General features: G+C 39.6%; 1 protein-coding gene across 1 annotated transcript in view; it reads left to right on the forward strand.

Annotated features, from left to right (window-relative positions):
- The first annotated feature begins 767 nt into the window (after nucleotides 1–767).
- LOC116272764 (secretogranin-3) overlaps nucleotides 768–14652 on the forward strand; it is a 39569-nt gene continuing 25684 nt past the window's right edge. The window contains exons 1-7 of the mRNA XM_031661551.1: nucleotides 768–1248; nucleotides 1925–1977; nucleotides 2486–2531; nucleotides 2625–2840; nucleotides 7760–7902; nucleotides 8721–8870; nucleotides 11678–11855. Of these exons, the coding sequence (XP_031517411.1) occupies nucleotides 831–1248; nucleotides 1925–1977; nucleotides 2486–2531; nucleotides 2625–2840; nucleotides 7760–7902; nucleotides 8721–8870; nucleotides 11678–11855 (1204 nt within the window). The 5' untranslated portion in view covers nucleotides 768–830. The remainder of the gene's footprint in view (nucleotides 1249–1924; nucleotides 1978–2485; nucleotides 2532–2624; nucleotides 2841–7759; nucleotides 7903–8720; nucleotides 8871–11677; nucleotides 11856–14652) is intronic.

Consider the following 14652-nt stretch of genomic DNA (forward strand, 5'->3'; position numbering starts at 1 on the left):
AATAACCTTAGGCTTCTGGGAGTATTCTTAGAACATAGGAAGCACCTCCCTAACTTAGTAAAGATGAAAAATGCTTTTCATGACTATCTCCTCCCTTGAAGGACCCCTGAAACAGCCAGGTCTTTGGACATAATTAAATTCTGGGCAAGATTTTACAGAAATGCAGCTTCTTTTTTTTCTAATTTAGTTTTGTGGTGTGTGTGTAAAGTGGGGGAGGTTCCACTTGGTGGGGAAAGGAGAATTTGCCATTGCTGCTCTTCTACTCAGGACTGATGGAGACATTCATTCTTAGGGGAATAGGCAAAAAATTGTTTTTGTTGTTGTTGTGTTTCAGCATCAGAGAGTGAGAGTGTGTTGCAGCAATCTGACTATTTGGAAGACTGCTCCTTGAATTTCCCAATTCAAAAGACTCGGTAGAGCTGAGGGATGCTTGATACGTCAACACAGACCACAAAAGGCAGGACTTTTCTAAAGAGATTAGAATTATATCTACCTTTTGGGTACACGAGGTGAATGGAACGAAGGGATTCTGGAACAGATATCCCGAAAGAAGAATCGCAAAGCAGAACTCCTCGCACAAGGTTATCTAAATCTCCTTGACAGGTGTACAAGCAAAGAAGGCATTTGGCCCTTGAGGTAACGTTTACTTGGGAGGTTAGGACAATTCTGTCACGCTTAGGGCAAGCCAGCTGACCCTGAGCCCAGGAGCACCCTAGGACTGCAGCACAGAAAATACGCCAGCTGGCCGGTCGCTCCTCCTTTGTTCCATTCCCGGGGGATTGGAGTAGCGTTGGAGTCACTGACGCCATCCCCTCCCGCCTCTGGCGTTCATGGAGCATGCGCTTCCTCCCTCACTTCCTCTCCAGGAGGGAGCGAGAGTAAAGCTACGCCCTGGCGCGGCCGTCTCCGCGTCACAGGAACTTCAGCACCCACGGGGCGGACAGCGCTCCCCTCCACCTGGAGACGTGACTCCCGCGTGCCCCAACCCTGCTAATCCATTGACCCCCGAGTGTCAGAGATCCCGCGGCCGCCCAGTCCCGGCCCCTCTCCCGCCCCACACCCGCCCTCCTGGCTCTTCCTGTTTTTACTCCTCCTTTTCATTCATAACAAAAGCTACAGCTCCAGGAGCCCAGCGCCGGGCTGTGACCCAAGCCGAGCGTGGAAGAATGGGGTTCCTCGGGACCGGCACTTGGATTCTGGTGTTTGCGCTCCCGATTCAAGCTTTCCCCAAACCTGGAGGCAGCCAAGGTATGTGAGCACTTTTCTTCTTCCTACCTTCCTTTTATTTCGCCACCAAAAGGTAAAGTTTGGTATAATAACGTGAGCTGTAAATCACCCTGCCTCGTTTTCTGATCAAATCATATACATGAATACGAACAGAGAAATCAGTTCGAATTTAGAGACAGAAGACAGATTTTTTTTCTTCACTTTTAAAATGATAGGGCAGTAATATGGATTGTTTTTAAAGATCTTATTTTGAAAAGGGAAGGGAATCTTTTTCACCTAAAGTGGCTCGGATTTTTTCCTAGTTGCCTTACAACCTTTCTCAGATAGTCTATTCATTATATAGGCAGTATATGATGAAAGAGCTTTTAGTGTGCCAATAATACCAATCCAAATTATGCTCTCTAGTTGAGAAGAGCTGGTAACCCTAGTGTTAGAACTATATGTTAAATTTCTGGTCAGAAAAAAAAAGTGTGATTCTGTCAGCTCAGGAGATACACCAAGATAATAAACAAGGTAATATTGATAATTACTGTTATTGTATAATCTTGATAATCTTTGTTAGTATTTGTTTCATAGTTATCCAAAAATTATTTCTCCTAATGTTTGTTTTTCCTTTTTATAAAGATTTTATTTAATAAGAGGCATATTTTGTCTTTCAATGCACAATTAAATTTATATTCACGTGTGTTTATTCTAGACAAATCTCTACATAATAGAGAATTAAGTGCAGAAAGACCTTTGAATGAACAGGTAGGTCAAAAGTAACATTATGAATGCTATTTCATTTTGATTTAGTTATTATTATTTAATGTAATTATGCTGTGACATTTTGGTCATTTTGAATTTACAAACATCAGGAACTTAATAGTTAATTGACAGCAATTAGGATGGGAAATCTAGTTTTGGTAAATTCTGTGCCCTAGCAGTTATTTATATTGAGTTCTGTATATTGAATACATAGAGTAGCTATATAATAACCCAGTAAGCTCAGTATCACATCCACTCTGTTGTAAGATTGCCTAATTTACCAGAGATTTCTCTTTCACCAATATTATAGGAGAAAGGAATTAACACTTACTGAGCATCTGCCCTTAATTTTATCTCATTTAATAATTATAACAGTGCTCTGAAATAGGAATTATCCACATTTTACAAACAAGAAAATTAAATCCCATGGAGAGTAAATCATTTGGCTCTCATACTTGGTAAGTGGTGGAGCAATGATTTTAAACCAGGTCTATCTCCTGTTTGTTCACAGATTGCTGAAGCAGAAGCAGACAAGATTAAAAAAACATATCCTCTAGGTAAAAAGAAATCATGTTGATGTTAATTTAAATAATGTAGGCTATGAGAATGTGAACTAAAATGGCTGTGTTGGTTTGGGGCTTTTCTTCCAGAAAACAAACCAGGTCAGAGCAACTATTCTTTTGTTGATAACTTGAACCTGCTAAAGGCAATAACAGAAAAGGAAAAAATGGAGAAAGAAAGACAATCTATAAGAAGCACCCCACTTGATAATAAGTTGAATGTGGAAGATGTTGATTCAACCAAGAATCGAAAACTGATAGATGATTATGATTCTACTAAGAGTGGATTGGATCATAAATTTCAAGGTAAATGAGAAAAAAGAATTTTTGTTAACATGGAGTTCCCTATAGTGGGTTAAGAGAAAGTCCAATATTTTAAAAATATCTTTTAAACATTCATAATCCTTTATTAGTCAAGTCAAAAATTGAGATAAAGCATCTATTTACAATAATGTGTAAAGCCCCAGCTCCACAGAGTGCCAAATTTTATTTTCCCTTTAAAAATTCCTTTAGCGATGCTCTGAAAACATTTTTAATCTAGTATTTACATTTTATGTTATTAAATTCATTTGAACATTCAAATTTACTTTAAAAATTAGTACACACAAAATATCATAATTTTCAAATAATTAGATCAATAAAGTACCCTCCCACCCTACCCAAAAATGTGAAATATCCACTATTTCCTTTTCAATGTTTTCTCCTAGTCATATCCTTTCTCTGTAGGTCATCCTAACCTTTACATGGCTTCAATTACATCTATATCCTGATACCCTGTATCGCTAGGCCAGGCTTCTCTTAGCTATACACTTATTTATCTGTTTACCTATTTGACAGTTTCCCTTGGCAGTCTCAGAAGCACCTCAAATTTAGCATGCCCATGATTAAATTCATAATCTGTGTCCACCTCACAACTTAGCTCTCTTAGAGTACTGTTTCTTTAGGAAAGACACTACTATCCATTCAGTTTTTTAAAGACAGAAATCTAGGATCAAACTACTTATCTTTTCCGTCACCTTTCAAATTCTAATCTGCCAAAACTTACTAATTTTATGTCTTATGCATCTCTCAATTGTTTTTCTCTATACTTGTGCAAACTCCAATCCTTGTCCAAGCTCCAATTATGTCTCATGTAAACTATTGCAAAATCTACAGTTCTCCCAGCAACCACTCTGCCTCTCCCCAACTCATTCTTCATTTGGCAGCCAATGTGATAGTTTCCTGACTTGAAGTCAGGAGTTCAAAACCAACCTGGCCAACATGGTGAAACCCCGTCTCTACTAAAAATACAAAAATTAGCCGGGAGTGGTGGTGGGTACCTGTAGTCCCAGCTCCTCGGGAGGCTGAGGCAGGAGAATCACTTGAACCCAGGAGACAAAGGCCACAGTGAGCCAAGACCACGCCACTGCACTCCAGCCCGGGCGACAGAGCCAGACTCCGTCTCAAGCAAACAAACAAAACAGGAAAACCAAAGTCCTTAATGAAGCTTGCATAGTCCTGCATGGACTGCTTCCTGACTACATTTCTAGGTTCATCCAGCACACATAACCTGATAGAAACCTTGTCCTTGCCCTTCATGGCACTTCATAAAGTTTGTAATCTTACCTTCATAAGTGTGACTATCTATGATTAATGCCTTTCTCCAAAACTAAACTGAAAACTTCATAAGAATAGAGACATTGTAACCCCAGTGCCTGGAAGCCCATGAATTTATTGAATAAATTTATGAAAGAATGAATGAACGAATGAAATAACAGATGAGGGAATAAATGAACTGCCATACCTAGGCATTAAGGAGAAAAGTATGTTTTTCATTTTGAGAACCAGTGCTTAGGAGTAAGTACAGGTTTCTTCCCTGTCCTTATTCTGTTCCATGGCTACAGGAGATTTATGCTGATTATCTCTGACAGAAAACAACTAACGATTAAATATATGACTTTTATATGACAATTAAATAGTGGACTTTCATAGGACATAATGACCTAGGAGTATTCCAAAGTGTCTTGTGTACCTATGAAGTGGAATGGAGGCAATGGGTATATATTTTGACATATATCGTATGCCATGCTACTTAGGGAAATTTACTTTTTAAAATCTTGAATTCAACTTTTTTACCTAAAATATTGGGACTACAAATAGACACTGATTATAACTGCAGACAAAACAGATTCAACCACTGCAACCGAAGTGATCATTTGATTTAATAGAATAATCTAATATTGAGTTGGCTGGATTGGTCAAACTGGTTGTACATGCAGGCAGAGACATAGATCTGTTTTTGATCTGACTACTAACTTGAGCAACTAATTTTTTAACTGTTCAACATTTTATTACCATCCCAAATATGTTTGGAACTACCAAGTGCTAGTCCTAATGACTTCAGGTTTACTGTAGGAGGTATTAACTCCACTCGAGATCACAGAAAAGACCGGCCAGGGTTCTTGGAGACAATGATTTGTGAGTAAGCTTCTGGTCTCCCCTTGTGCTCTGGAAATCCTGAAACCAGGGGGTTTTGGCCACCAAGTTGAATAGAGCCTCAGATGCATGTAGACTTCATCCCAGAGGGGAAGGTAAAGGAAGCTAACTTCTGCCAGATGTGTTCCCATACCTACTCTTGCCTTTGGGAAGCTTCCAAACAGGTTTGTGCTACAGGACCCATCAATTCTCCTTTTCACTGTTTTCTATAGTATGCACAATTTAGGATCTCTCCAAATTTCTCTTATAAAGCAGTGCTTTGGGCCTCCTGTATGCATTCAAATATTTATTGAGCAATTGCTACGTATTGGACTATGAGCTAGACAATAAGCCCTGTGTAGTCAGGGAGCATGCCTAACTTTTACATCACTCTATTTCCAGTGTCTGACACATAGTAAGGCTTCAATTAAAATATATTGAACAAATGAATGTCAAGTGCTATGTTAGATGCTAGGGATTCAAAACATAACTGGACAGATGATGACTTGGGACATGACCCTTTGACATTCACTTAGAATGTTGTGGCTACTTAACAAAAGTTATGTGTTAAACCCATGTTTGGCTCCCCTCTGGGAGTCTATACATGGAGGGTGAAATACCCCTTCATGAGCAGGAGGGAAGCCATTCTGGGTCATACTATCCATTTTAGAAGAGTGAAGGAAATCAGGGAAAGGTGAGGAGCAATGGTCACACGTTCCACTGTTTACCCCATCCAGCAAAGCGCTGCTAGGGGAGACCTAAGTTCCTGGCTCAAGAGAGTACAGCGGTGTAGCAGAGCAAAGTCTCTTCAGTGGGTTACTAACATCCTCCCTGTTGTGAAGTAAATGGACTGAAAAACAATCATCTCAGTTATTTTCCAGGTTTAGCAGGCAACCAATATTCCTCCTTTTACGGATCCTGAGGGATAAGTGGGAAGGGAAATAAATTCTTCCACCTCTGCATAGACTGGGGCAGTTTCTGCTCTGTGTATTCCCGAGAGCCTGACTTGCAACCCACAAATGGAAAAATCAGACACATAATAGTGAGTCTCTGCTTCTGAAAAATAGATGATGAACCAAATTTTCAGTCAGCCAGGAGGAGAACTGATTTTATGTTTGTTGTTTGTTTGTTTGTTTTGTTTTTCTTAGGGGCTTTTCTGCTTTTTTGTCTGTCTGGTACTCAGCTCGAAGGGCTCATGGCTCATGGGCTGGCCAACAGCTCGGCAATTTTGTACTGACAGAGAACTTCCAGTCCTCCATGTATACTTACTCCTACTCATTTTCCTAAGCTTCTTTCCAAACAAGAAGAAGATATTCTGCCTGAGGCAGCATATACTTCTATTTTCATAGAGTCTGAAAGAAAAGCCAAAGGAGATATTCCCTGTCCAAATCCCCAAAACCCATGGAAGAAAAGAGCAGAATCAGAAGAGAAATACTAGGTTCTTCTTTCTTTGAGTGAGTGTGATGAGGATTGTCTGGGCAGAATCTGGCCAGAGATTCAATTTCCATTTTCTCTAGAAGATAATTGCAGTTCCTTTATTTCAAAATACAAATATATCGTGCATAATAACAATAATACTTTAGCTTTCATATATTAAGTTGGTGCAAAAGTAATCGCGGTTTTTGCCATTAAAAAGTAATGCCATTAAAAGTAATGGCAAAAACCGCGATTACTTTTGCATTGACCTTAAGTACTTTTCAATCTAAAAGGTACTTTTACATTTTATTTCATCTGATCTTCACAACAATCCCATGAAATAGATACCTTATTAGACTCCTTTACAGTGATCCAAGGATATAGCTAACCAGAGATATCACTGGGGCTAAAATTCTGATCTTTCCAATCTTCCCGGAGGAAACAGGGAGAATTAAGAGTCTTGTAAATTTGATCCATTCAATGTGGTATAGATTGGAGATGACTAATAATTGATTCCTGGAAGATCTCCATGGATGTGCTACAATGCTTCGTTGCCACTAGCCCTTTCCCTCAGGATGGGCCCTTACTTTGGTCTGAAATCGTATTGCCAAATGTATTTCTAGGAAAGCCAAGGGTACATATTAGCATGCTTCTCTGCAAAGATTTACATATTGCTTTGTGCAGATCTGTTGCCACATTTCAAAAGTTTAAATTCCAGGCACATAAAGTAAGTTCCCTGTTCTCTAAGAATGAGTCTTGTTACCTTAAGCTGCCTTTTTTACATAAAGACACTCTGATACAGGGTCAGTTAGAAGTAAATATTTATTTTAGGTGAGTCATAAAATCTTCAGTACACACTCTCTGATTCTGGGTGTGAGGTAGAGGTCCCTGCCCCTACCCCAGGAATTTGCCTGCAAAGGTAGTACATGTGGGGATATTACCAAACAATCTATTCCCTGTATGGAACTGAAATATCAAATCATACAATATATAGAAGGGTACATTGAATAATATGACATGCTATATAAATATGGCATACTATGTTAATAAAAGGTATAATATGGTTTGTATTGTTTGTGATAACAATAAATGGAGAGGGCTTTTGTGTTGCCTTTAGCTCTTCCTTCCTCTTATAGTCACCTAAGAAAGTTCCAGAATGTCCATTATCATACTAAGTTTTTAACATGAAGATTAATTTTATTTCAAACTAAGGGTTTCCGTGGACCAAGAACTACCATAAATACATCTCAAACATATCTGAGTGTACAAAAGTGAAGTACAGATTATAAGTATAATATGATGCATGAAACAGATCTATGATCACTATGGTGTGAAGTTGTGGTCGTTCTGTCTAGATGATCCAGATGGTCTTCATCAACTAGACGGGACTCCTTTAACTGCTGAAGACATTGTCCATAAAATCGCTACCAGGATTTATGAAGAAAATGACAGAGCAGTGTTTGACAAGATTGTTTCTAAACTACTGAATCTTGGCCTTGTAAGTCATGTGCATGGAAATAAACCAAATTCCTAGTGCAGTTTAGAGTATGCCAAGAAGCCAAGTCACTTGTCTCAAGTAGCCAAGTGTTTATCATGTGTCTTCCTTTTACTAGGACCCATAGGTTTTAAGAAAAAGTAAAGCACCATTCTTTTTTTCTGGGAGTTTATCATCCATCAGAAGAACTAGGCAAGTAGAACTAGACACATGCCCCAAATGCCAGCTGCTTAAAAACCATAAGAGCCAGAGAATAGCTTATTCCAACTGGAGTAAGGAAAGGCTTCAGAGGAGAGGCGCATGAAGGAAGCTTAGAGGGATGGTTAGGATATGACCAGCAGAGGTAAAAGACATGTATGTGACAAAAAAGAAATAACAGGAGCAAAAGCATGTGATCTATATTTTAGAAACTCCAGGTGATCTCATTTGAATCCACCTCAGCTTGGCTCCTCTCCCCTGATCTGGCCCTGGCAGGCTTTATTAAGATGCTAATGCTGTGGGATGTCAAAGGTTATCTGACTATGACCTAAAGCTGTGGTGGAGCAATGCTCTGGGTGTTTCTCAAAATATGTGGTCCGTGGGTTTCAAGAGATAGGACTAACAGCTTGCATGGTGGGCCCAAATATACTTCTTCCAGGAGTGCCAAGCAATCCCTATAACAGCTAGTATGTGGTACAGGCATAAGTGAGGGCTGTCTGAAAGATGGTTCAGAAGAGTCCTCTTTAAAAAATATATGTTTGACTACAGTTTAGTCCGCATTTCTTTTTAAATCACAGGACTGGGAATATAGCAGTTATATATGTTTTGCCTTTTTATGACAGATCACAGAAAGCCAAGCACATACACTGGAAGATGAAGTAGCGGAGGTTTTACAAAAATTAATCTCAAAGGAAGCCAATAATTATGAGGAGGATCTCAATAAGCCAACTAGCAGGACCGAGAATCAGGCTGGAAAAATACCAGAGAAAGTGGTATGTATGAGTGTATATGTATCTGCATGGATGGATGTGTGTGTGTGTGTGTGTGTACTTCTATCTGTATAATAATTAGTACCTTACTTGATACTAAGGAAGATTTGAGGTATGTGGCATTTTTAGCCCATTTATAGTCAGGTCAGTCATGTTGGCTCAAACCTATAATCCCAGCACTTTGGGAGGCTGAGGCGGGAGTTGAGACCAGGAGTTCAAGACTAGTCCTGGCAACATAGTGAGACCCCCATCTCTACAAATAAAAATAATTAGCTGGGTGTGGTGGCACAAGCTTATAGTCTCAGCTACTCAGGAGGCTGAGAGAGGAAGATCGCCTGAGGCCAGGTGTTTGAGGTTGCAGTGAACTATGATGGCACCACTACATACCAGTCTGGGTGACAGAGTGAGACCCTGTCTCAAAAAATAAATTAATTAATTAATTTTAAAATATGTATATGCATAAAATACCAAAAAGTTAAAAATATAAATGATCTCCACTTTGAAAATAATGTAAAGATTATGTTGTAGTCTATTATTTGGTAAAGATTACATCTTATACCCCACAGTAAAATAATACATAATAATATGTGAAGTAACAATATCACATAATAACAACTATATGTACAGTCCCAGTGAACTGCAACCAAACATCTCACAGTTCCTTTGGTATCCAACATCTGTTCACAGCAGATGTCATCATCTGTGCCCAGTCCCCCCACAAAGAAGTGGGTTGACTAGATCGTCTGCTCCACCAGCTTTTGTGTTCCCCAGAGCCAGCTGCCTAATGCTGCCTCTCTGTTCTTGGCAGTGCTCTTCCACCTGCTCCTTCCCCTTTTCATTGGTTTAGATGCCTATTTACCCAGGCTAATTTCATCCTTCCTTCCCTTTATTGGACTCCTTGCCTCTTCATTTTTTCCTTGGCACCAACCAAGCTGCTGAGATCTTTCTCCCCACCTTGAATTCTCTCTAAAACTTTAGATGAAACTGATCATAGGGGGATATCAAATTCCTCATCTGTCCTTTGATTTTCTTCTGTAAAGAACCCACACCCATGGCTCCTCATCTCCTCCAACATCTTATCTCAAATACAAAGACTATAGAGGCTGATAATTCTGTTTTAGAGAGGCTAGAAAATAGAAATTGGGTCTGGATTTTTTTTTTTTTTTTTTTTTTACTGGGTAGCCTAAAAACTTTCCTCTGCTCTCCTTACTTCCAATCCTCAACAGCTGCCATCTTTTAAAGCAGCTTTTGAAGATTCACCCACTCAAAAAAAAAAAAAAAAGTTCCAGATTTATAAAAAAAAAAAAAACCCTTATGACTTTCACCCAGGCTTACCAGTCTGAGCTAAAACTAACAACTAACATAGCTATTTCCATAATTCTTCACTCCCATTACATAATCCTATTCACCCATCTCTAAAATGTTCACATGCTTGACCTGTGTACTCATGTTACCTGAATGCATCAATGCAAATTAAATACAAATGAAATATTCTTTCAACAAATATTTATTGAATACCAACTCTGTACCAAGCACTGGAAATACCATGCCCATTTAAAAAGACATAATCCCTTAATCATGAAGCTCAAAGTCTAGTGGAAGAGGTAGATCGTGTTTAAATCATCATGTATTTTCATTACAAGTGCATTAAGTGCTCTGAGGAAAGAAACATGGTTCTGTGAGACCTCAAAAAAGGAGCCTGACCTGGACTTAGGCTCAGGTAATTCTTCCCTAAGGAAGTAACTTGAACTGAGAACCGAAGGTCAAATAGGAGTTAACTTGTGAACATGAGAGGCAGCACACAGAGAAGGATGTGTGGAGTATCCAAGCAACTGAAACAAGCAGTGTTGCTGGCACAAAAAGAAAGAGCAAAAAAAGAAGAGACTGGGAAGGTGGACCCGGGCCAGACCATGCAGTGCCTTATGAGCCATGGATGGACTCTGATCTTTATTGTAAGAACCATGAGAATTTTCTGGTCCCCTGAAGAATTTTAAGCAAAGGAGTTACATGATCAGACTGTTAAAAAGAGAACTCTGGCTACAATGTGGAAACGCAGTGTTGGGCACAGATTTGGGGAGGGTGGTGTTGCAGCTAGCAGGTGAGAAACGAAGGCTGCTTGGACTAGAGTGGCATAGTGGAGAGAGAAACGTGCAAATTTGGGATAAATTTTGAAAGCGGGGCCAACAAGGCTACTGATTGATTGGATGGGGGAAAAGGAAGAAGAGGCAAGAAAGGCTCTTAAATTTCTATCTAGTTCACTGAACACAGAATGAATCATTTACTAAGATGGGAGCCATGGAACAAATATCAGGTCTGAGAGAAAGGATTTTGTACACTCATCCAGACAGCACTTAAATTTTACTCAGAAATTCCCAAGTATGACTGCCCTGCTAGGGATAGACATTCTAACAGGCTTTCCTGTATCCTGACACCAGCCCTCTTGGTGGATTCTGTGAACTCAAAGTTTCCCTCTTCATTAAAAGGCAGTTTTTCGAGGAGAGACTCATGAGAATTTATGGAGGTAAACATGGTCAGAGAAGGAGCCCAGAAATTCCCCTTTTTCCCCTGAGCAGGATCCAGGTTCTTCAGGGGATTTCCCTTGAGGTAGAGCTCCTTTCCCTAAGCTTCAATGACCTTTTCAAATGACAAGAGCACACATGTCTAGAAATGGGTTTGAACCTGCAGGAGCTTGCAAAGGTGGGGGAATTCTTTCTCTTCACATTTAAGGGCATCACAAAGGAAGGAATCAAGCTGGAGTTTCACTAGTTCTAACAAAATGTTTATTTTTTATTGATTTTTCCCCACTGGAGACTCCAATGGCAGCAATTCAAGATGGTCTTACTAAGGGAGAAAACGATGAAACAGTATCTAACACCTTAACCTTGACAAATGGCTTGGAAAGGAGAACCAAAACCTACAGTGAAGACAACTTTGAGGAACTCCAGTATTTCCCAAATTTCTATGCATTACTGAAAAGTATTGATTCAGGTAACCACTGTGTAGTTGTGATTATGTGGAACAGAAAGAGGAATTCCAGGAAATGTGTGGGTGGGTTTTTTTCTTCCTGTTTTCAGTTTCCAAATATAATCTTCAATGACATACACTGTGGGCTTGGGGAAAACGGTTCACATCAATTTCTTTTTTCCAAAGGAGCATACCAGTTATGAAAATATTTAGGAAAGGATAATCAGGAAAGGTGATGTTTCTGGATAATTTAATCTTCTTGTTAACAGAACGTTCATTTATTTGTTCAGCAAACAAATACTGGACACGTGCTATGTACAAGGTACCGGAAAAGACCTAGCACCAAGATGGATATGAACCAGGCAGTGTCCCTGCCCTTACCCAGTTCAACCTCAACTCTTATTGCAACTCTTTTTTTCTCAGCTTGATTGAGGTATAACTGGCAAACAAACATCATATATATATTTAAGGTGTACAATTTGATGTTTTGGTGCATTTATACATTGTGAAATGATTATCACAATGAATCTAACTAGTGTATCTATCAGCTCACAGTTAACATTTTTTTCTTTTTTTTCTTTTATTCTTTTTGTGTGTGTGATGAGAACACTTAAGACCTACCCTCTTAGCTAATTTCAAATACACAGTACAAGACTGTTAACTATCACCACCATGCTGTACATTCTCCAGAATGTATTCATCTTGCATAACTGAAACTTCGTACCCTTTGACCCCAACACCTCCCCATTTTTCCCTTCCCTTAGCCCTTGGCAACTACCATTCTACTCTTTTCTTCTATGAGTTTGACTATTTGAGATTCTACATATAAGTGAGATCCTACAGTATTTGTCTTTCTTTGCCTGACTTTTTTTTAGTAGCATACATGTTGTCACATACACAAACACGAAAGTAGGAAGGAAATCCTGCCATTTGCAACATATCTTTCTTTCAAAGGCTTTACTCACTTTCCTTAATGGAAACAGTGTATGAAACCTAATTCAAAAGATTATTCAAGACTTCTTTATGAACAGTTTCAGCTTCAGCCTTTATGAACATTTTCACTTCAGAGTTAAAATGGAGAACATTAGACTGAAGAAATCCAGGAGCCTAAAACACACTTGGGAAATTATTTGCTTTTGTTTTTGTTTTTCAAAGCAAAGTCATTCATGCTGATCTCTTTGCTCCTAGGTGCACTGAGTTAACTGAGGATTCAGTCCATGTTTATTTTGGTTAATCTGCAAGGAGGATAATAATGTGCAATGTTTCTATTGTTATTGTTCAAACAGATGCTCTGGACTGCCTTCATGGCTTTTCCTTTCCCTGTTCAAGGATTCAGCCCCAGATTGAACATTTATATAAAGACTTCTATAACTGTAATCTATTTCTCCCAAGAAGTGACCTTAAAATAAGCTTTCATTTCTGGAGAACATCCTTTGTGCTTCAATTCCAGACATTGGCCAGATGGCACCGACCACTCTGCTGGCTCTGCAGGGCTTGTAGAGGGTCCATTCTGAGCCATCTTGCCCCATTGGTTGGCAGATGCCCAACTCAGAACCTCTGTCATCCTGGTGAGTCACTTCTCATCAGTGAAGAGCACCAGCGTGATGCCAAATACTTTTACGGATGTGCCCTTGAGCAAATAATGTGATAGCTGAAGTTACTATTTATCAGTTCTTTTCCAAGATCTCTTCCCCTGCCTCTTCTCCCGTTTTTCCTCCCTCCCAACCCATGACTTTGATGGCATCTTTAAAAATGCTACTGTATAAAATGTTCCTTATTCATTTTTATCTTTCCATTTTCCTCACCTCATTTCTTATTGCCTTTATTTTCCCATGATTTTAATTTAAATATTTATACTGAGTTCTTTGCTAGCATCTGTCTTTCTTGCCCAGGGTCTCAACAAATTAAGAATGAATAAAGCAGGCAGGAAACCAAAATATCATCTCTGTTGCTGATAAACACGGGGCTGCAGAACGTAGCTTCATGTGAGAGCCAACTGTGGCCTTATTTGCTCCCTACTCCTCCATCTAGATCAACAGCCAGTCTCAGGGATAGTTTGGGTCTGCAGAACGGGCTCGTTTCTCAGGTTCTTGCCTTGCACTGTTCCAAGCAAGTGGGAAAAAAGAAAGATTCCAAATCCCCACCAGCTGAGAAACATAGGCTAATGGCTGTTGCTTACCAACCATATCTGTGGGGGAGGATGCAGAGGAAGGGGAAAGGCTAGGAGTATTTAGAGAAAGTCTTTCAGTGGAAGCTCAAAGAATAGGGAAAATGGGCTCCCCTCTAGCATCTTAGTTTTTCTTTTCTTCAAAAATGGAAACTGATGTTTTTTTCTGATTTTAGAATTAATATTTTTTACTCAGCTATTATGGCATCATTATCCATTTTGTTCCATCAAGATGCAGAACAGAATGTCAAATACAAAGGGATCCCAAGAGGCCGGGCACAGTGGCTCATGCCTGTAATCCCCACAATTTGGGAGTCCGTGGCGGGCGGATCGCCTGAGGTCAGGAGATTGAGACCATCCTGGCCAACATGGTGAAACCCCATCTCTACTAAAAATACAAAAATTAGCCAGGCGTGGTGGCACACGCCTATAATCCCAGCTACTCGGGAGGCTGAGGTAGGAGAATCTCCTGAACCCAGGAGGCAGAGATTGCAGTGAGCCAAGATGGTGCCACTGCACTCCAGCCTGGGTGACAAAGTGAAACTCCACCTAAAAAAAAAAAAAAAAAGAAAAGAAAAAGAAAAAGGGTTCCCAAGAAACTGCTAGTAATAGTTACTTAAAGAGAGTTAGAGGGGATGAGGAAGAGAATATTAC

The sequence above is a fragment of the Papio anubis genome, unplaced genomic scaffold, assembly GCF_008728515.1.
Source record: "Papio anubis isolate 15944 unplaced genomic scaffold, Panubis1.0 scaffold187, whole genome shotgun sequence".
Classification (NCBI taxonomy): Eukaryota; Metazoa; Chordata; class Mammalia; order Primates; family Cercopithecidae; genus Papio; species Papio anubis.